Source organism: Lithobates pipiens, unplaced genomic scaffold, assembly GCF_037356315.1.
Source record: "Lithobates pipiens isolate NorthernLeopardFrog02 unplaced genomic scaffold, aLitPip1_a1.2 Scaffold_18, whole genome shotgun sequence".
Taxonomy (NCBI): Eukaryota; Metazoa; Chordata; class Amphibia; order Anura; family Ranidae; genus Lithobates; species Lithobates pipiens.
Window position 1 is genome coordinate 574146678 of NW_027507758.1, and position 24288 is coordinate 574170965.

General features: G+C 40.1%; 1 protein-coding gene across 2 annotated transcripts in view; it reads left to right on the top strand.

Moving 5' to 3' along the window:
• Nucleotides 1-4359: 4359 nt before the first annotated feature.
• The window catches only part of LOC143989046 (cytochrome P450 2K1-like), an 82602-nt gene continuing 62673 nt past the window's right edge, over nucleotides 4360-24288 (top strand). The window contains exon 1 of one of the 2 annotated variants that reach the window (XM_077489050.1): nucleotides 4360-4579. In XM_077489050.1, coding sequence (XP_077345176.1) covers nucleotides 4397-4579 — 183 coding nt within the window. In that variant the 5' untranslated portion in view covers nucleotides 4360-4396. The remainder of the gene's footprint in view (nucleotides 4580-24288) is intronic. The other variant, XM_077489049.1, reaches the window with a different exon arrangement.

Below are 24288 nucleotides of genomic sequence, written 5' to 3' on the forward strand. Positions count from 1 at the left end.
GGTGGGCAAAGTAAAGTTTTTAGGTGAATCTGAGCTAGGCTTCCCTGAATAAATTAGTTTTCAAAGACTACCTAAAGGTGGACAGGGTAAGACCTAACCAGACATACTGGGGTTCCAGAAGATGGGAGAGGTTCTAGAGAAGTCCTGGAGGTGAGCATTGGAAAAGGTACCAAAGGAGCTAAAGAGTAAGATGTCTCGGGAGGATCAGAGAGGACTAATTGGGTGATATCTGCAGATGAGTTTAGTGACGCAGCTAGGGGCAATGTTGTGGATGGCTTTGTATGTTGTGGTTAGTATTTTAAATGTTGTACACAGTCACAGATCAATTAGTAAAGTGTATAAGTCTAGCAGCACCATTCGTGATAGATTAAAAGGGGGATTAGCCATTAGCCTGTGTAAAGGTAGGCCAGTGAGAAGGGAGTTGCTACACACAGACGATTTTTTATCTTAATGCATAGAAAGCAATAAGATATAAAGCTTTTGCCTTTACAATTCCTTTAAGTGCCTGAGACCTATATGTATTATCTGTCAACCTTATTTTTCTTAAAAGTTCTTTATTTAAAATTTAAGGTTTTTTTCCCCTGAAACTTCCCTCCTAAAATGAAGGTGTGTGCTATACGCCTGGGCGTGTTATATGCCGATTAAATATGGTAATTTAAACGTGCTCGCGGCTGTAATGTATTGCTGGCTCCCGGCAATATTGATGAAAAATCAAATAAGGGGGCGAGGGCAGCAGCCAAGGTGATGGCAGCTTTAGCAGAGAGTTCTGGGAGAATCCAGCCCAATCCGGCGACTACAAGCGATGCCAGGCGGCACAGTGAGGTGATATAAGTTGCCCTGCTAGCCAGCTACCACAAGCCATCAATATGAGCAAAAGAAAACCAGAACAGGCCCTACAAAGCTGATCAATTTCTTTTTTTTAAAGGGTAAATTTTTATTGAATTGCACATGAATGTACATTACAGTATTACAACATACTTTTTCATACAGTATATCTTGTGTACATTACATTTAAAATGTAAAAAAATTTTTTTACAACCATAAAACTATTGAATACAAGCGTTCTATTTCTGGACTTTAAGTAATAAACTGTTCATCATAATGCTTAGTCTATTGCGTGTTCTTTCCGTATTTCAGTTCTGAGTCTATCATACAGTATATTCCATTATACATTTAGTACACATAGTAATATGACACTTCTCATGGTATATATTCCATTGATCATACTGCAGTTTCTCCTGCTACCTTTTCATTCCAACTTCCCCACACTTTATCAAACTTTTTCATGCTCCCTCTCGCCTGATATGTGAGTTTGTATAATGGTAGGGCGTTATTAACTAACTTCATCCAGTTTCCCACTGAGGGGGGAGTCTGACTTTTCCATTTAAGAGCCACTGCCTTTTTGGCATAGCATAATACTATTCTTAGAAGAGTTTTCTGTGATGTAGGTAGTTCTTCTTTCTCCAGGTCTCCTAGGAGACATCTGGCCGGAGAGTATATATTTGGGAGCCCCAGTGTGTCCTCGAGATACGCAAGGATCGACCTCCAGTATGTCACTATCTTTAGGCATTACCATATCATGTGGAAAAAATCTCCCATTTCCATATTGCATCGATGGCACTCTGGAGACTCCCTCCTACCCATCCTATGCAACCACTTGGAGGTATAATAAATTCTGTGTAAATAGTTGATCTGAAGCATTTTATCCCTTGCTGAGATCACAGAGGGTAACAATGTGTCCATTATCTCAGACCAGGATTCTTCCGTGAGAGATGGAATATCAGCTTTCCACTGTGCCACCACCATCTCCATTCTAGGAGAAGAGGATGTTAGCAGAGCGAAATAATATTTGGCAATTAGTTTTGAGTGATCCTCATCAGTAATAATTTTTTCAGTTTTTGAAGGTTAGAGAACTACTTCTCCCCCACCATATTGGGCTCTCGCTGCGTGACGCAACTGTAGATATCTAAAGAAAAAGGTGTTCGGAATGCCATATTCTATTTTTAGGTCAAAAAATTATCTAAAAACTCATTCCTTAAACAGCTGATGGGCATATTTAACTCCATATGCCGCCCAACACACCCCATCTGGAACCTTAGCTATTTCTTTTAGTTGAGAGTTATACCATAGAGGTGCATTAGGAGATTCCGTTAGGCTGGTGCATTTTAGCATTGCAGACATGAAATATTTTGTATGACACTTTAAAAATTTCTGAACCCTGGTCCAGGTATGTGCCATTTCTGTAAAGGACATTGGTCAACGCTTCATACGAGCGAACTTGAGCTGCTTGGATCGCTACTGAGGCTATGTTCATTTGAGGGAAGCCCCACCAGTGCACGTGCGTCAATTGTGCAGCAAGATAGTAACAGTGTAGATTTGGTAATGCCAATCCCCCTGATATTATAGGTAAGTGAAGTGTCTCCAGTGATACTCTGGGTGGCCTGGGGCCCCTTAAGAAGGTGGAGATCGTCTTGTTTACTTCATTGAACCATTTCTTAGGAATATATATTGGTGCATGCCAGAACAGATATAAGAGCCTAGGAAGATATATCATTTTAAATATATTGATTTTCCCAAGGAGGCCAAGGGGCAGCTTAGCCCACGTTTGCACACTGTCCCTCAACCGCCTCCAAAGGGGGGACAAGTTATCGGACATATAGGAACTCAGTGGGAGCTGGACTTCGACCCCCAAGTATCTAAATTTAGAAACTATTTCCAGTGGAGCTTCCGGGGGAAGCCCCGGGAGATAATCACCTTGAAATGGGAATAGTATGGATTTACTCCAGTTCACTTTGAATCCAGAATATTTCCCAAAATCCAAAATTCTATCAAGGACCATGGACAATGATTCCCCTGCCTCCTCTAAATACAAGAGCATGTCATCTGCATATAATAATGTCTTCTCCTCCCTGTCATTAACCTTGCAACCCTTGATACCACCATCTGCTCTCAACCGAGCCACCAGCGGCTCTATTGCCAGGGCAAACAGGAGGGGTGACAAAGTGCACCCCTGTTGTGTGCCCCTCGTTATGCTAAATGGCTCTGTAATAGTGTTGTTAACTCTCAGTCTGGCCCTTGGTTCAGTGTATAGAAGTTTGACCCAGGTTATGAATATAGGGCCGAAGCCCAGCCGCCTAAGGACCACCATCAGGTATGGCCACTCAATAGAATCAAACGCTTTGTGCATATCGAGTGATACCACTACACGGGTATCCAGGGTGGGGCCTTTTGATTGCAGTATAGTGAAGAGACGCCTCAGATTTATGGCAGTTGACCTCTCATGTATGAAGCCTGTCTGTCTGATCAGGATGGACAATAGAGGCAATTACTTTATTCAAACGTCTGGCTAGGAGTTTGGCCAGGATTTTTGCGTCAACATTAATAAGAGATATTGGTCTATATGATTCACATAAGTCGTGGTCCTTGTGCAGCTTTGGAATTAACACTATAAATGCTTCTCTCATAGATTCTGGGAGTATGCCTTTGTTATATGCATCCTCATACATTCCTAGAAGTTTAGGCCCTAGCTTATCAGTGTATGTAGCATACCACTCAACTGGCAATCCATCTAGACCTCGTGTTTTATTAGGGTTCAGGGATTTTATTGCTGCTACAACCTCTTCTACCGTAAAGGGAAGGTCGAGTTCTTCCGCCCCCTCCCTTGAGAGCTCCAGTAAGGGTATAGGGGTCAGATATTCCTCTACCTCCTCCGTCCCATATTACACCCTCGAGGTGTATAGCTCAGCGTAAAATGTTACAAAAGCCTCCGCTATATCTGCATGAGATGTGCAGATTGACATATGCTTATTATAGATACGAGGGATGGAGGTTGGGGTTTGATGTGAATGTGCTAAGTATGCTAATAATCTACTGTTTTTATCACAAATTTGAATATTCGCTGTGCTTGGTATAGTAGTTTCTTCTGCGTTCTTTCTATCAATACTAAGTCTAATTGATGAATACTCTCCCTCCAGATTTTATGCGTGGCCTGGTTCGGGTTTCTAATGTATTCTACTTCTGTTTCTGTGGTTTTACTTTCCCTTCCCTGTCAGCTTGGAATTGCTTGACCATGCCTGTAAGGGAGCCCCTAAGCGTGGGGTTCAGTTGAAAGGGGGGCTAAGGGTGGTTAGTAGGTCAGCTAGAAAATCAGTCTTACACTAGACAAGACTTCTTTTCTGCAATCTGCAATAGCAGTCTCCTCTATAACCTTTATTAGAGAGAAGTCTCTTTTGTGCCCCTCTAGGGTTTATTTTAAGTGATAAAAACCTAGAATGCTGACAAGCAGGATAGTCTATGCTACAGGATAAGTGGGAGGGCTCAGAACTAAAGGTGTGCCTGATATAATACAACTGCTATTTTCTCTAAAAGCCTCAGTGTTCTGCTGACATCTGCAGGTATGGAGCTCATCTTCTCAGCACTGCTGACACTCATAGCTGCCTCTGTAATTCTCTACATATATTCTTTTATTACTGACTGCATTACAAGCCCTAGGAACTTTCCTCCAGGACCCCGACCTCTGCCATTGATCGGGAATCTGCACATTATGAACCTCAAGAAGCCCTACCTGACTCTGATGGAGGTAAAGTAATCCAGTGGGTGACCTAATAACATTGCATGTTATATTATATTAGTATGACATATTTCTTTCCCTTACAACATAATGCATTATATATATATATATATATATATATATATATATATATATATATATATATATATATATATATATATATATATATATATATATATATGTATGTATGTATGTATGTATGTATATATATAGATAGATAGATAGATAGATAGATAGATAGATAGATAGATAGATAGATAGATAGATAGATAGATAGATAGATATTAATACATAATGGAGATAACAAGTATTTGATACACTGCCAAACCGATTTTGCAGTTTTTCCTACTTACAAAGCATGTAGAGGTCTGTAATTTTTATCATAGGTACTGTTCAACAGTGAGAGACTGAATCTAAAACAAAAATCCATCTATCCATCTGAGTACCCGAGTACCTGAGTACCTGTCACAGCACATCTGATTATCTGAGTACCTGTCACGGTATATCTGAGTACCTGTCACAGTTCATCTGAGTACCCAAGTACCTGTCACAGTCCATCTGTGTACCCGAGTACCTGTCACAGTCCATCTGAGTACCCAAGTACCAGTCACAGTTCATCTGAGTACCCAAGTACCTGTCACAGTCCATCTGAGTACCCGAGTACCTGTCACAGTCCATCTGAGTACCCGAATACCTGTCACAGTTCATCTGAGTGCCCAAGTACCCGTCACAGTTCATCTGAGTACACAAGTACCCGAGTACCTGTCACAGCCCATCTGAGTACCAGTCACCAGCCCATCAGAATACCCGAATACCTATCTGTAGCCCATCAGATTACCCGAGTACCTGTCCCCAGGCCATCAGAGTACCCGAGTACCTGTCATCAGGCCATCGGTGTGCCCGGGTACCTGTCACAGTTCATCTGAGTACCCGAGTACCTGTCACAGTCCATCTGAGTACCCGAATACCAGTCACAGTTCATCTGAGTACCCGAGTACCCGTCACAGTTCATCTGAGAACACAAGTACCTGAGTACCTGTCACAGCCCATCTAAGTACCAGTCACCAGCCCATCAGAGTACCCGAATACCTATCTGTAGCCCATCAGATTACCCGAGTACCTGTCACCAGGCCATCGGCGTGCCCAGGTACCTGTCACCAGGCCATCAGAGCTCCCGAGTACCTGTCACCAGGCTATCAGAGTACCCGAGTACCTGTCACAGTCCATCTGAATACCTGAGTACCCGTCACAGTTCATCTGAGTACCCGAGTACCCGTCACAGTTCATCTGAGTACACAAGTATCTGAGTACCTGTCACAGCCCATCTGAGTACCAGTCACCAGCCCATCAGAATACCTATCTGTAGCCCATCAGATTACCCAAGTACCTGTCACCAGGCCATCAGAGTACCCGAGTACCTGTCACCAGGCCATTGGTGTGCCCGGGTACCTGTCACAGTTCATCTGAGTACCCGAGTACCTGTCACAGTCCATCTGAGTACCCGAATACCAGTCACAGTCCATCTGAGTACCCGAGTACCCGTCACAGTTCATCTGAGTACACAAGTACCTGAGTACCTGTCACAGCCCATCTAAGTACCAGTCACCAGCCCATCAGAGTACCCGAATACCTATCTGTAGCCCATCAGATTACCCGAGTACCTGTCACCAGGCCATCAGCGTGCCCAGGTACCTGTCACCAGGCCATCAGAGCGCCCGAGTACCTGTCACCAGGCTATCAGAGTACCTGAGTATCTATCTCCAGCTGATTAGAGTACCCAAGTACCTGTCACCATTTTGTGGGTAATTCCACTGTCCTGGTGCTCCTAGACCTTCGAAAGTGTGATAGGTAGGAATGAAATGAGATGTGTAATTTATACTCCTAGAACGCCTGAAGGTACTATTTCAATTTTGGGCCTCTGTATGTGGACTCGCTGTGTAAAAGTCTCACACATGTGGTATCGCCATACTCAAGATGAGTAGCAGAATGTATTTTGAGGTGTAATTTTTTCGATATACATGCTATGTGTTCGAAATATCTTATAAATTGATAACTTTGTGTAAAAAAAAATAATAATAATAATAATTTTATTTCCACGTTTTCTGAAGACTTGTATAAAAAATGAACCGTTCAAAAGGCTCATTCTGCCTCATTCTGCCTCATAGAATAGATGTTGGGGTGTTTTCTTTCCAAAATGGGGTCATTTTGTGGGTAATTCCACTGTCCTGGTGCTCCAGGGCCTTCAAAAGTGTAATAGGTCATTAGAAAATTAGAGGTGTAATTTATGCTCCTAGAACACCTGATGGTGCTCCCTGTATGCTGGGCCTCTCTATGTAGCCAGGCTGTGTAAAAGTCACACACATGGGGTATCGCCATACTCGGAAGGAGTAGCAGAATGTATTTTGGGGTGTAATTTTTGCTACGTACATGCTTTGAGTTAGAAATATCATAAAATGACCACTTTGTGTAAAAAAAAAAAATACGTTTTAATTTTCTTTCTACATTTTCCGCAGACTTTTGGAAAAAAATGAACCATTCAAAAGACTCATTATGCCTCATAGAATAGACATTGGGGTGTCTGCTTTCCAAAATTGGGTCATTTTGTGAGTAATTGGACAAGTAGAGATGCAATTTAACAGAAACAATAACCAAGGCGAAAAAAAACACACACTCCTTCTGTTTCAAATTCTTATTGCAAAGCATACACAAGGTATAGAAACGAATATTTTGTCAATAGTCACAATATTGAGAAAAAGGAAGGGGGGGGGGGGGGACCAGGGAGGAAAGGGCAAATTAGGGGAAAGGGGGATAAAAAGATGGGAGGGGGAGGATATCATTTCAGCTATAGCTGACCATAGGTATTCTATCCTTGATCAGCTATAATACTTTATTATCACTTATTAGTTTTTTGGATTCTGCAAAACTAAATGGTAAAATACGCCACTGTCTCTGTGGCAAGTTTAAACAGTTGGAAAGAATTATTCATACGACTAATCTACAGTGGTCTGATAAATTCTTTCTGGGACAATATATTGACACTAAAGTCTCACCTCAAGGCCTACGGGTCATGAATGATTGTCCCACCTTCTTGGATGAAGAAGGAACAAAATAATGGGCAGGTGTTGCAGAATTATGCACAGCTAAGTGGATGGGGGTTCTTATTTACCATTGAACCAAGAGGTTTATTCAGTTGAATTTACAAGTCAAAACTGTTATTGAAGAAATCTTGGGCCTCTCTGTGCAGATTCCATCATCATGGTTGGATATATTAAAGAAAAACACAAAAAGAGAGGAGGATTATCTTATCAACATGAAAATGGGAAAGTTCAAACGTGATCTTGATGATTATAACTTCCATCAGGGTTTCTCATGGAATAAAAAGAATAAGCATCAATACCCATCCTTTACATTCTCTATTCCTTACTCCTCTACCTCTAAACCCCCTATTCCTTCACCCTTTCTTGAAAATAATCCAAAAAGGTTGAACTCTATATCCTCTAATGGTGCCCCTCCCCCTCTGATGAGTATTAAACCCTTTAGCAAGATTATTCCCATGAGATGTCACAATGAAAATTTTAAGATATCCCTTTTACGTCAGCCCAATCTGCATCATCTCTCTGGGAAAAGAGATACTATTAAGGTCAAAACCAATGGATTAATCAGTGCTTTAAATCCGTTTTATAATAGGCCTCCTAGTGTACCACTGCCATCACAGGCAACAATACCTTTACCTACCCCCGGCATCAATGGGGCTATAAATCTTGAACCTGTGAATAAAAAGAAAAAAACTACTATTTCTTGTGATAACAAAAAATGGACATCTCCAGTATCAAAGGAACAGGCAAGAGAATGTTCCACTACTTCTGAACATGTTGATATTCCACTATTGGTTGCTCTGAGGAGTGATAATAGATCACTCTCAGTTGACTGTACAACACCTTCTTCTTTTTTAGTATTGAGTCCTCCTCCAACCTCAAATCCTAGAAAAAGAGAAAAAGAAAACTCACAGAAGAGGTTGTAGAGGAGGACGAACCAAAAAGTTACGCAAGTGTGTTGAAACACCAAAAACTATAAAGATCTTTAATTTGTCCTCTCAAACCTTATCATCTGCCTACATTTCACTTCTGAGCCGTGGATTACATTTTGCACCAGTAAATAGACCAAATCCTTTTGTTCTCTTCAAGGATCTAAATAGCTATATATGCAATCTTAAGCCTCATACACACGATAGGACTTTGTACAAACTTTCCCTTGGATTTTTGTACAAAGGGCGTCGGCCCTGAACTTGTATTGCATACACACAGCAGGACTTTTTCAGCCAACTTTCACCAAATCACGTGGTTTTTCTGCTCTTTACCGCCACCTTTGGTCAACTTCTGTATTGTTGTCTGATCCTTTGCATTGTTTCTGAGCATGCCTGTTTGTACTTTGTACAAAAGTCCTATGGTTTTCTGTACACACGATCAGACTTTTGTTGCCAGAAAGTTTGTCCGTTCGCACAGCCAACAAAAGTCTAACGAAAACCAAAAAAGTTTGTCCGATGGAGCATACACACGGTCGGATGTTGCTCCAAACCAGTTAATTTGCATGTTTGTTGTCAAAAAGTCTGATCGTGTGTATGGGCCTTAACTCTGAAGAGACACTATCATATAAAGCAAGAAAAAGATAAAAATGGTTCCATTGATCCCAGTGCGGTTTCTTTAACGACATCTGTTACATTTCAATCCGAATCTTGCTCAGATTCTGCTTTGTTTGATATTGATGATCTTGACATCTCTAATGATGATGAGCTTACATCAAAAATACTCACACCACATCTAATTTCGTCCCCTCCCATTGTTCATACGTCTCTAAAAAAAAGTCGATGTTTTTTCCTATGCAATCAAAAGGGCCATATATTGAAAGCTTCTACAGGGTCGTTTATGCAGACCTAGTAAAACTATGTAACACTGCTTCCAATCTCAAAGAAAACATACTTTCACCTTCAGAAATAAAACCACTAGATCATCTCATACATGCAGAAGACCTAGTAATAAAATCTGCTGACAAGGGGGGTGGAATAGTACTTCTCAATAGGTTTGATTATCTGAAGGAATCCTTTAGACTCCTTTCGGACAAAGCTACGTATGTAAAGTTGACCCAAGATCCCACTACAGCATTTACTAAGGAAGCTGATGTTTTGATTACTTCTGCCCTTCAGGACGGAATTATTACTAAAATGGAAATCTCCTTTTTACGTAACAATTTCTACCAAATCCCCTACTTTTATTATTTGCCCAAAATACATAAAAATCTTGAACACCCCCCCCCCCCCCGGCAGACCGATTGTAGCAGCAATGGACAGCATTACAACGGGGTTTAGCTATATATATTGACCATTTCCTACAACCGATAGTTCTACAACTACAATCATTCATTTGTGACGGGTCTCACCTTTTAGAACTCTTGTCATCCAATCGGTGGGAACCTTCAAATGTCTGGCTTTCGCTTGACGTTTGTTCCCTATGTTCAATTCCACACACATTTGGACTCATGGCATTGGAACAATTTTTATCTGACGATCCCCTAATTAATACGCGCCAGGCAGGATTCATCATCGAAGCAGTCAGATTTTGTCTGACACAACTATTTTACCTTCCACGGGGACTTCTACCAGCAAATCCAAGAAACAGCGGTGGGGGCTAATTTTGCACCCTCATATGCGAATCTTGCAATGGGATTCTGGGAATCTCACTATATCCATCATAATAACCCCTTTTCAGAACACATTATCTTCTTAGGGAGATATATTGATGATGTGATCATCATCTGGGACGGTGCACTTGATCATATCACCTCTTTTGTCCAGCATTGTAACTACAACCCCTATGGATTGTCATTTACATCAATTATGGATCCCAATGCCATGGCCTTCTTGGATTTAGAACAAGGACATGAAGGCCACACTATCACCTTGAAAATTTTTACCAAACCCACAGCGGGTAACTCCTACTTGCACTTTGATAGTTGTCACTATCCAAAGTGGATTAGGAATATCCCCAAGGGCCAATTCTGTCGCCTTCGGCAAAACTGTACCAAGGATTCGGATTATATAGATCTTAGCTCAACATTAAAAACTAAATTCTTGGAGAAAAAATACCCCGAGCCCTTAGTGTATGATGCCTTCAAACAATATCTCCAAGGGAAACCTGCCAAAACAAGTCAGCCACACCAAAATTTCTCAAGTAGATTTATAACTACTTTCCCCAATAAACATAAAAATATGGAACAAATATTATGCAAACATTGGGGGATTTTACAACAAGATCCTCACCTAAGATCAGCGCTTCCGGCCCACTCAAAAGTCACTTACCGTAGGGCCCCAAATCAAAAAAATAAGATTTCACCTAGCAAACTTAAGTCAATTAAAAATCCTCCACCAGTCCCCATATTAATACCTCTAGTAGATATGTATCAATGCCGTAAGGCATTATGTAAAACCTGTAAGTTTTTTCAGACTATGGAGATCCCCAAATCCTCCAGAGATAAAAGAGGCCATTTGTACACTTTCAATTCACTACACTTTTGAGAGTATGCTGGTTTCAATAGAGAGAAAATACAAAAAATTCCTTCCCCACTGGCAAGCATGGATAGAATGGTATAACGCTCACAAGATATAACAAGGCTAAAAACAATCCCCATAGGCGATGACCCTGAGCTCATAAAACATTTATTTATATTGTTTCAGTTTAGTCCCAAGTAATTGTACCCTACCTAGGGTTCAAGTTCTTTCTTTCTTTTCCTTAGTTTCTAAGTTTATTCCTTGTTTATTTTACTTTTAGTTAGAGCTACAAGCTCTCGGTGAATGTTTGCTAATAAAACCAGACCTGTTGAACCTATTATAAAACAGGAGAGACCAATTGATCATATCTCCCACCTGTGATTAATATAATAGAGAAGTGGGCCTGCAGGTGCTGTCTCTCCACCAGAACACAGTAAGTTCCCATTGGGGTACTGGGGAAGTGGGATAGAACCTTTTGCACTACACGCATCACTTGACATTAATACTAATGTTAAAGTAGACCTAAGACTTTGTTATCTATGATCATCTGTCTCAACGTGTGTAGTGTATATCAATATATGCCAAATAATGCTCACCTTTTGTATATTGACAAAACTGAATAAAAATTATTGATAAAAAAAAGAAGCCCTCCTGTTCTCCACTCATTACCTGTATTAGCTGCACCTGTTTGAACTCGTTACCTGTATAAAAGATACCTCTCCACCCACTCAGTCAAACAGACTCTAACCTCTCCACAATGGCCAAGAGGAGAGAGCTGTGTAAGGACATCAGGGACAAAATTGTAGACCTGCACAAGGCTGGGATTGGCTACAGGACAATAGGCAAGCAGCTTGGTAAGAAGGCAACAACTGTTGGTGCAATTATTAGAAAATGAAAGAAGTTCAAGTAGACGGTCAATCTCCCTCGGTCTGGCGCTCCATGCAAGATCTCACCTCGTGGGGCAACAATGATCATGAGGAAGGTGAGAGATCAGCCCGAAACTACACGGCAGGACCTGGTCAATGACCTGAAGAGAGCTGGGACCAAAGTCTCAAAGAAAACCATTAGTAACACACTACGCCGTCATGGATTAAAATGTGTGCAGCCCTTGCTGACCTGTACTGTAATTGGCCAGAGTATCAGTTTGTCAGCAGGATACAGCCAATCATTTAGTCTGTATACCTGCTGATAGGCTGTGGCCAATCACAGCACAAATGTCTGTGAATATAAATAGACTCTCATACCTCCAAACTTTCAAACTTGAGAAGGAGCGACACTTGAGGGAGGCAGAGACCTGCGGCATACTATGTGCACTGCAGCAAAAAGTGTGTGTGGCCAAACTTCAGCGGAAGGAACTCAAAGGGCATGGTTAAACATAACCCAGGCTTTGTATATGTGATGGGGGGTGCTTCGGGAAGAGAGAGGACTTGTGCTAGAAGGTGGGGTGAGGGGGGTTATATATGTTCTGGGGGGTGTTTTGGGAGAGGAGAGAACTTGTGCTAGAAAGTGGGCTAGAGGTGCTTTGGGATGGGAGTGGACTTGTGCTAGAAGGTGGGGCAGATATGTGAGTGGGTTTCTTTAGGAGGGGAAAGGATTTGTGCTAGAACATGGGGGTGGGGGGTTTTAAATCCAACCCCCCCTTCTAGCACAAATACTCTCCCTTGCAAAAGCCCCCTTCCCCCCAGCACATATCCTCTTACCACCAGCCCTGCCAAATCACTGTTATCTACCCCATTCATCTCATGTCACTGTTCCCCCCTCCTCTGTGAGTCTCCATCCATAATAAACTCATCAGTGCAGCTCATGCAGAGCACTGTCCCTACTTCCCGGCTCCTCCTCTTCTCTGTGTACAGGAGAGGTTCAGCACAGAGGAGGAGGCGGCTTCACTCAGTGGTGTGTTGTACAAGGAGGAGTAAATAGCAGAGTGGGGCACTGGTACCCCAGAGACCCTGCCAGAGATGCCGGAATCAGTCAATAGAAGCACTCCCGGCAAAGCAGATCCATGCTGTAGCTGTCATTCAGCTATAGCGCAGATCTGAAGCAGTTAAAGGAGCCCAGTGCCGGAACTCTTTTCTCTGTCTCCGGGACTGCAGCCGGATTGGTGGGACGGCGGGATTTAATAGCAATTGCAGGACAGTACCGGCAGCGGTTGGAGGGGTATGGACTCTGGCTGGATTCCTCCCTGACGTTCATAAATTAAAGCAAGGGGAGAAATCAGCTGTCACCCAGCCAGTGCCATTAGTACAGTGTTAGTGTACAGTATTATAACTGATCACTATATTACTGTTACTAGTGACGTCAGTGTCAATCAGTTGACATCCCTTCCAGTTAGTGTCAGTTAGGGTGCAGGTTGCACGCCACACTATCAGAGTGTTAGCAACCTCAGCCCCCAAGCACTGCCAGTACTTGTGACATGGTGCAGAATACAAATTGGCCTAAATTTCTGAATATGTTTTATAACAGAAAGTAGAAAATATATATATTTTTTAAATGTTTTCCTTAAAGCGGTAGTAAACCCGCACATTTTTTATTTTTTTTTTAAACCTGCAAAGCAAAAGGCATAATGAGCTTGTATGCACCGCATACTAGCTCATTATGAAATACTTACCTTAGAACGAGGCCCCGACATCTGGCCCGATCCACGCTGAGGGAGCTGACATGCTCCCTCGGCGTTTCTTCCGGGTATCGCGGCTCCGGCGCTGTGAGTGGCCGGAGCCGCGATATCGTCACTCCCGCGCATGCGTGCGGGAGATTTCATTCCGGCCGGGAATCCCCTTGTGCGCATGCGCCGCTGCAGTCAGCGGCGCATACCGAGGGGAATATCTCCTAAACCGTATAGGTTTAGGAGATATTTTTTTTACCTACAGGTAAGCCTTATTATAGGCTTTCCTGTAGGTAAAAGTTAAAAAATGGAGTATACAACCACTTTAATATGATGATATGATGATGATCACCCAGTGGTGGTCAAATACCACCAAAAGAAAGTTTGATCTGTGTGAAAAACAGATATAAATGTAATTTGCATACAGAGTTGCATAACCATGCAACTGCCAGTTAAAATAGCACAGTGAGGATAGCAAAAAATGCTTTGATCATGAAGGGGGTCAAGTGGTTAGCCATAACCATCCCTAAATAACTCATCTTCCCCATTTTCTTCTTTGCTTATAAGTTTCTGTTTTTATTTTATTATTATTTTACAATTAATTATTAAAATTTTCATTCAATCATTTTTTTTATTCATTTTTTCCGTCTCAGGGGAAAATAATATTTGCAATATATAAATTCATAATAAAAATGTTGATTTATAAAATTATTTAATTGTAATTAGGGGAAATTACATTTTATCCCCTTGTATTAGTAAAACAAACCATTTCAAGTTAACCATAACCATCCACCAAATAACTAAATTCTCCAATTTTCAATGAGCCTATGAATTTCTGTTATTTTTTTTTCTTTATCTATCTTAACAATAATAATTAGGATTTTGTTTCCAGAAGTTTTGTTCATTATTTTATTAGTGTTGCAGGAAAAGAAAATGTGCAAAATTGAAAAAAACAAAACAAAAACCCTTTCTTTGAATTAGAGAAAAAAACAAATCGACAATATAGGACTTTGTGGGTGCTTGATATAATAAAATGAATATGTAACAACAAAGTATGAAAAAATGTTTTATGACAAGCACTGTCTTTTTTTATTTTTTCTCTGATATTTTTCTTAACTCTTATCTTTTTGATCTAATATAATTGACATTTGTATTTATGATTTGAATACCTAGACCCCTTGATGTTTTTTACAATATATAATATCATTTTGGCATTAATATTTCTGGTTTATACAGTTGTGCCCCCACCCATCCACAGTTTGCACCCATTAGGGGTGGATGGGCGGTCTGGAGGCATGTTTCATTAAATACGCCAACACTTTAAGAGTTTCAATTCTGGCTCTTTAAGTGGATCTACTTTATTATAAGTCTTGTTTTCGGATATGAGTCTTGTTAATCATACAGTGACATCTATATTCATTTTTATTATTCATATTTTTGGCTGTTTCCCATGTATAAGCCTACTGATTGATATGTACTTCAAATGAAAAACCTTAATAAAAACATTGAACTAGAAAAAATGTTTTTATTTTATTACAACAACATGAAAAAAGCACAAAGACAATAGTCACATAGAAAGGAGCAGACCTCACTTATTCTATGTAGTATATTCATGTCTGTTAAGTTTTCCACACATGAGTTCAACATGTTTTGCCATGCGCCTTTCTCAGGATCTTTTCTCCAATAAGTAGATACAAATGTATGGATTTATTTATACAAATCTCAAATTTGAAAAAAAAAATACAAAAAATGTTTTAATAAATCAACAGATCCATGATTTAAAGGTAACATTTTCGATGGCTCACAAGAGGTTTACAGATGCCAGAAATTAACTGTTAAATAATCCAAATGTATATAAGCAGAAATTAAGAAATACATAATTTACATAAATATTAATGCATAAATAAAGAAAAAAATATAAGAAACAATGTAGGTAAACAGTTCTGAACGAAAGAAAAAGAAAATGTTTCAATGATTGTTTATTTGCTGTTTAACCAACGGGGTTAAAAATAAGTCAGCATAAGCTATGGAATGCGTGTAAAAGAACAGTATGTATAGGGAAACCTTGACATACCAAAGCGCAAAGCTCAAGAATTCAGCCTTTAAGCTGAAAGATGTTTCCCTGAGCTTGGATCTGAAACAAAATAATAATAATAATAATAAAATTATTTTTTTATTGGCAGATATATAAAAAAAAAAAACATCTTGGTACAACAACCAACATGCTCAACGTGCTCAACGTGAGCGTAAGAAATGATAAAGTTCGGTACACAAATACATGAGAAGTACAAATTTGCATTTGTATATACTTGAGTGTCCAGTCCCAATAAAAAACATTTACAGTTACATACAAGAACAGAGTAGTCTGGATTCAATATAACATTGTTCCCAGTACAAAACATTGTTCTCCAATTTGCACACATATCAACTATAGAAAACTGACTATTCACAAATTAGAAGAAGTGAGAACGGAGGAGCACCAAATGTTCCACACCTTGTCACATTTGCTGGGACAACCTCTATGCTCAAAAATAATTTTTTCATAAGGCAGTATCTGATTCACCATCTGGATCCATTGACGAATAGATGGGGGAGCAGATCCACTAAAGTGTGAAAGCCTTTTTCAAGGCAAAAATAGAGTATCTCTCAGCACTATTCTAGTAAATGTTGGCCATTGTTCCTCATCTAGACAGATGCGCAGATCACATGGCACAGGGGCCGAGAAATTTTTTGACAATATATCTATCACCTGTTTCCAGTAATCCTCAATAAAAAGGCATAGGCATGTAACGTCAATAAAGTCTGCATGCTGGCTGGTACATCTAGTACATGCCGATGTAGGAATATGATGCATCGCATGCAACCTTACCCGGGTTAGGTAAGACTGATGCACCATGTATAATTGAATAAACATGTTATTAATAGCCAGTAAAATGGTTAAATGGGAGGTACATGCTTCCTCTCAGTCCTCATCAAACAGACAGGGTATACGTTTTTGCCATTTATTGCGAACCTCCAGAGGATTTGTGTTAAGGGAAGTAGCCAATAAATGGGTGTAGACGGTAGAAATGAAACCCTTTAGGGTCTTGTGACTTTAACACCCCAATCAGTGGCTAGTCAGAGAACTTGGTTATAGTAACACCAAACTGAGTTTGTAAAGCATGACCCAACTGAAGATGCCTATAAAAAGCCATACAGGGAAGCTCATATTTTCTCTGTAAATCCGTAATGGAAGCCATCAAAGGAGGTGAATGTAAAGAAGTGCCTAAAATGCAGAAGATGTGAAATAAACCGCTTTATTTGGAGTACAGATGGTAGAATATATCCAACGCGTTTCAGGGGACTCCCCCTTCCTCAGGACTGATGTTTGAATATGGATACTGTTAGGGTCTGTCTGTGACCTGAGCATCAGGTCTCGGAATGTCCAATCATCAGCTGAGGCTTGAGAGGCAGCTGGACTGCAAACAGAAAATGTGAGGAAGGGGGAGTCCTTTGTTCCCCAAAAAGCATTGTCTATATTCTACCATCTGTACTACAAATAAAGCAGTTTATTTCACAACTCCTTTACATTCACCTCCTCTGACTATGGGAGCGACCACCTGGCCGCACCCTAAGGTAGAAGCCTATTCCCATAACAGGGTTTACCATCAAACTGCATACTGCGGTACACTATGTGTGCTGTGGCAAAAGTGGGTGTGGCCAAACCACTCCTCCAAGTGTACATCGCTGTTATCTGCCCCCCTTCACCTCCTGTCACTGTTCCTTAGTCCTCTGTAAGTCTCCATCCATAATAAACGCATCAGTGCAGCTCATGCAGAGCACTGTCCCTCCTACCTGGCTCCTCTTCTTCTCTGTGTACAGGAGAGTGTCAGTGCAGAGGAGGGGCAAATAGCTGAGTGTGACACTGGTACCCCAGACACCCAGCCAGAGATGCAGGGTAGGTTTTTCAGGTGTCTATGCTAGCGTGCGCTGTCAGGTCAGTTATTGGTCAGGCCAGTTACTGGAGCTTAGTGCTGAAATTTGTTCCAGCACTGGGCTCCAGGATTCAACATGGGAAAATATCCTGCGCTAAAGTAGCCATAACCGGAATCACAAACAATGATATCAACATGTGACAGCAGCACTCACTGTGTCTACACACAATGATACAAAGAATACCACCAAAACAAATGTGTTATGCTGCAAAATAATAAATAATGTGAACCCACCATAAGTTCACAAAAATACATAATATAACTACTACCATTAACAATAAATAAATATAAAGTACAATATTTGAGTAAAGTGAAGTATAATAAATAAATTCCTAAACAAGTGATTGCAAAGTTCATAACATATAAATAAATCAATAAATAGTTGATTGAAGAAGTTCATGAAAATTCATAAATTATGAAAAGACAAACAAGTACAATACTGGAGGAAACATTACACTTCACTTTATATGAATTGTTGTACTTTATATTTGTTTATTGTTCATGGTGGTAGTTATATTATGTATTTATGCATTTCATTGAGTTTTATGGTAGGTTCACATTATTTATTATTTGGCAGTGCATCACACATACACACAATCATATAAAAACACACACATGCACACACATACATACATATATATATATATATATATATATATATATATATATATGTATATATATATATATATATATATATATATAGAGAGAGAGAGAGAGAGAGAGAGAGAGAGAGAGAGAGAGCGAGAGAGAGAGAGAGAGAGAGAGAGAGAGAGAGAGAGAAAGAGAGAGACATACATACAAATATGGACCCATACCATAGATCCCAACTGTCCCTGATTTTGAGGGGCTGCCCCTGATTCTGAGAAATGTCCCACTGTCCCTCCCCCCCCCCCTTGTTTGTCCCTCATTTTGGTCTGATCTGTATAGTTGTGTATAAAATGCAGTTTTTATCTTTCAAAAGGTGCTAAACCTTTCATCTAATTTCTAAATTGCTGCAATCGTAAATTTTAAAAGCCAATATAAAGGAATAGCAATGGTAAAACAAGTTCCTTGTGGATTTAATTAACCTTTTTTTGGTTAATTCTCCTTTAAGGGGGTGTGGCAGGAGGCGTGCCCTATGCCTACATACATTTGCTAGTAGGTGTCCCTCATTCCCATCTCAAAATGCTTGTTGATGGGTGTTGAAGGGACCATCCTCACCCCCAGTCCTCTCTTCTTCCAGCCAATGGAAAGTTGCTGAAACCTGTTCCAGTTCCTTGCTCTCTGATCGGGCAGCAGGTGGGCGGGGCTGGAGTTATGTTTTGCTGCTTGAATTGAACGCCCAGTCGCCAGCTCAAGTCCTTGCCTCCAATCAGCAACAGGTGGGCAAGACTTTAAGTTTCTCCATCTGCTGTGATGTTTGCCAGCCTGCATTCATGAATCATGACATTTTCTCTAGGGGCGGGCTGTGGCATGCCCTGGCTACCTGCAGGAGGCTAGAGTGTGTGAGGTGCAGGGGAGGCTCCCAATTTTGTTCATCTTACAGTAACCCTCTATGTAAGCCTATTTTATATATTGTATGATATATCTATTTACAAGATGTCTACAGTGGTGTGAAAAAGTGTTTGCCCCCTTCCTCATTTCCTGTTCCTTTGCATGTTTGTCACACTTAAGTGTTTCGGAACATCAAACCAATTTAAACAATAGTCAAGGACAACACAAGTAAACACAAAATGCAATTTGTAAATGAAGGTGTTTATTATTAAAGGTGAAAAAAAATCCAAACCATCATGGCCCTGTGTGAAAAAGTGATTGCCCCCTAAACCTAATAACTGGTTGGGCCACCCTTAGCAGCAACAACTGCAACCAAGCGTTTGCGATAACGTGCAATGATGCTTTTACAGCGTCCTGGAGGAATTTTGGCCCACTCATCTTTGCAGAATTGTCCTAATTCAGTTACATTAGAGGGTTTTCGAGCATGAACGGCCTTTTTAAGGTCATACCACAACATCTCAATAGGATTCAGGTCAGGACTTTGGCTAGGCCACTCCAAAGTCTTCATTTTGTTTTTCTTCAGCCATTCGGTGGTGGACTTGCTGGTGTGTTTAGGATCATTGTCCTGCTGCAGAACCCAAGTTCGTTTCAGCTTGAGTACACGAACAGATGGTCGGACATTCTCCTTCAGGATCTCTTGGTAGACAGCAGAATTCATAGTTCCTTTTATCACGGCAAGTCTTCCAGGTCCTGAAGCAGCAAAACAGCCCCAGACCATCACACTACCACCACCATATTTTACTGTTGGTATAATGTTCTTTTTATGAAATGCAGTGTTCCTTCTACGCCAGATATACTTGGACACACACCTTCCAAAGAGTTCCACTTTTGTCTCATCGGTCCACAGAATGTTGTCCCAAAAGTCTTGGGGATCATCAAGATGTGTTGTGGAGAAATTGAGACGAGCTTTGATGTTCTTTTTGCTCCGCAGTGGTTTTCTCCTTGGAACTCTGCCATGCAGGCCATTTTTGCCCAGTCTTTTCCTGATGGTGGAGGCATGAACGCTGACCTTAACTGAGGCAAGTGAGGCCTGCAGTTCCTTGGACGTTGTTGTGGGGTCTTTTGTGACCTCTTGGATGAGTCGTCGCTGCGCTCTTGGGGTAATTTTGGGCGGCCGGCCACTCCTGGGAAGGTTCACCACTGTTCCATGTCTTCGCCATTTGTGGATAATGGCTCTCACTGTGGTTCGCTGGATTCCCAAAGCTTTGGAAATGGCTTTATAACCCTTTCCAGACTGATAGATCTCAATTACTTTCTTTCTCAATTGTTCCTGAATTTCTTTGGGTCTCGGCATGATGTGTAGCTTTTAAGGATCTTCTGGTGGACCTTACTGTGTCAAGCAGCTCCTATTTAAGTGATGCCTTGATTGTGAACAGGTGTGGCAATAATCAGGCCTGGATGTGGCTAGAGAAATTGAACTCAGGTGTGGACAACCACAGTTATAGTATGTTTTAACAAGGGGGGCAATCACTTTTTCACACAGGGCCATGATGGTTTGGATTTTTTTTCACCTTTAATAATAAACACCTTCATTTACAAATTGCATTTTGTGTTTATTTGTGTTGTCCTTGACTATTGTTTAAATTGGTTTGATGTTCCGAAACACTTAAGTGTGACAAACATGCAAAGGAACAGGAAATGAGGAAGGGGGCAAACACTTTTTCACACCACTGTATACACTTTGACTCAGTTATTAAGTCTATTCAATGACATGCTGTCATTGACACGCTATATATTACTATTATGTTTTGATCATTTATAGGTAACAATAGAGTTTATAACGGTGTGCAAGTCTACCAACATTACTCCTCTCAATGGGTGATCAGGCATAAGTCAGTATTTCTTCTCGTCAGCGCCCTGGTGCCCAATTATTTGCTCTGACATCATTCAGTATAGCTTGGTTTCTGAATTTCCTAAGCTTTGAAGCCAGAACTTACTGGTTGAGAATTTTCTGCTACACTCCTTGGATGTACCTATGTATGTATATATGTATTTGATTTAATTAAAAATTGAGATTTGTATAAATTAATATATACATTTGTATCTACTTTAGAAATGCCCATGCATGTTCCTGAGGAAGCTGCATGTAGAAACATGTTGAACTTGTGTGAAAACTGAACAGATATTTGGATACACTGCATAGAATAAGTGACAGCTGTTCCTTTTTATGTGACTAGTGTCTTTGTCCTTTTTTCATGTTGTTGTAATAAAATATATATTTTTTTATATTTTATTGTTACATATTACAGTCATTTTATTATATAAAGCACCTATGCAGTGCCATACTGCCACTTCGTTTTTTTTCTCTTGTTCTTTCTATAAAGGGGTGATGGTGTCAAAATAATATATCAGTGTTTTGATCACTCTAATACATCACTTTTCTTTGACTTGTAAATAACTGCACAATGCTTTCTACCTAGAAAGATAATTTCATTGTCATTGTGAATAGACCAATTTTTAGAAAAAGAAGTGCACGCAGTTGCCTTAAAACAAACATCTACCAAACTAGAAAAAAAAAACACTCTTCTCGGTAAAGATGTTTGTCTATAAATTGCATAAAAAAAGAAAAAAAATTTGCAAGACAATATTGATAATAAAAGCTTGGGTTGTCCTGAGAAAAACAAATATATGCATTATTTAATTCTCCTAGTAAATAATTACAAAGTTATTGATGAATCAATATGCCCATGACCCGAATCAACAGACCCACGATTTAAAGGTAACATTTTCTATGGTTCACAAGAGGTATACAGATGCTAGAAATGAATTGTTAAATAATCCAAATGTATATAAGCAGAAATTAAGAAAAACATCATTTACATAAATATTAAGGCATAAATAACGAAAATATACTAAGAAACAATGTAGGTAAAACAGTTCTGAACTGAAGAAAAAGAAAATGTTTCAATGATTGTTTATTTGCTGTTTAACCAACGGGGTTAAAAATAAGTCAGCATAAGCTATGGAATGTGTGGAAAAGAACATTATGTATATATGGAAACCTTGACATACCAAAGCTCAAAGCTCAAGAATTCAGCCTTTATTACTAAGCTGAAAGATGTTTCCCTGAGCTTGGATCTGAAACAAAATAAAAAAAGGGCAATCTAAAACATTACACTGTTATCATGTTAGCTAAATCGAAAAAAGTGATACATGTCATCTATGTTGTCTCTTCACCGGTCAATTCATATTCACTTTAGAGAGACCCTGTCGTCAGATCATTAATTTCAACAAAAACTTTCCTAAAGGTTATACAGTATTTGCAGTTAATATGTTTTTTGGAAAAAAATAATTATTGGTAGATATATAAAAAAAAAAACATCTTGGTACAACAACCAAGTTTGGTACACAAATACACGACAAGTACAAATTTGCATTTGTATATACTTGAGTGTCCTGTCCCAATAAAGAACATTTACAGTTACATACAAGCACAAAGTAGCCTGGATTCATTATATCATTGTTCCCTGTACAAAACATTGTTCTCCAATTTGCACACATATCAAGTATAGAAAACTGACTATTCACAAATTAGAAGAAGTGAGAGTGGACAAGCACCAAATGTTCCACACTTTGTCATACTGTATTTGCTGGGACAACCTCTATGCTCAAAAATGATTTTTTCATAAGGCAGTATCTGATTCACCATCTGGATCCATTGACGAGTAGATGGGGGAGAAAATTGATTCCACTTAAGTGCGAAAGCCTTTTCAAGCTACAAATAGCATTTCTCCCAGCATTATTCTATTAAATATTGGACAATGTTCCTCGTCTAGACAAATGTGCAGATCACATGGCACAGGGGCTGAGAGAATTTTAGACAATATATCTATCACTTGTTTCCAGTAAACCTCAATAACAGGTACATGCTTCCTCCCAGTCCTCGTCCAACAGATAGGGTATAAGTGTTTGCCATTTATTGCGAACCTCTAGAGAATTATGTTAAGGGAGGTAGCCAATAAATGGGTGTAGACGGTGGACCTTAACACCCCAATCAGTGGCTAGTCAGAGAACTTGGTTCTAGTAACGCCAAATTGAGTTTGTAAACCATGACGCAACTGAAGATGCCTGTAAAAAGTCATATGGGGAAATTCATATTTTCTCTGTAAATCCATAATGCAAGCCATAAAAGGAGGTAACTGTAAAGGAGTGCCTGAAATGCAGTATTTTTAAAATAAATTGCTTTATTTGGAGTACAGATGGTAGAATATAGCCAACGCATTTCGGGGGACAAAGGACTCCCCCTTCCTCAGGACTGCTGTTTAAATATGGATACTGTTAGGGTCTGTCTGTGCCCTGAGCATTAGGTCTGGGAATGTCCAACCATCAGCTGAGGCTTGAAAGGCAGCCGTGACTGCAAACAGCAGCAATGAGGAAGGGGGAGTCCTTTGTTCCCAGAAAAGTGTTGACTATATTCTACCATCTGTGCTCCAAATAAAGCAGTTTATTTCACAACTCCTTTACATTCCCCTCCTTTGATCACTACGGGAGCGACCACCTGTCCACACCCTGAGGTACAAGCCCATACCCCTAACAGGGTTTACCATCAAACTCTGTGAAGAAACCTTTCTTACCTGGCCCTTTTTGACCTTCTATCTACAACCAGTGACCAACCAAGTCAGTCCAGTGCAATCTATACCCTTCAAGAATACCTAATGAAAGCCATAACATTCTCTGTGTATGTCCTGTAGTGCAACGAGTCCTTTTTTTTCCCAGAAGGAATAATCTGTGAAGTTTAGGATATGAGGAAACCTAGGGTTATACCACAGGGGTAGATCTATATTTGTGTCATCAAATTTGTCCAGCTGTTTAGCCTCCCTCCCCACCATACATGTCAGAGTCAGCATAGAGCATAGGTATGCGTTCCCTTCCCAAAGATGACAATGGAGTCTCTAAAGCTATCAACAAGTGTTTAAGATTTAATACGCTGGCCAGGTGTGACTCTACTACCTCTGGAGTGACAGATGACAGCCAGTTAATCAAATTACAAAATTACCTTGCTAAATAGTAGTAGTACATATTGGGAAGTGCCATGCCTGCTTCAGCTTTAGGCCGCTGTAGAACAGAG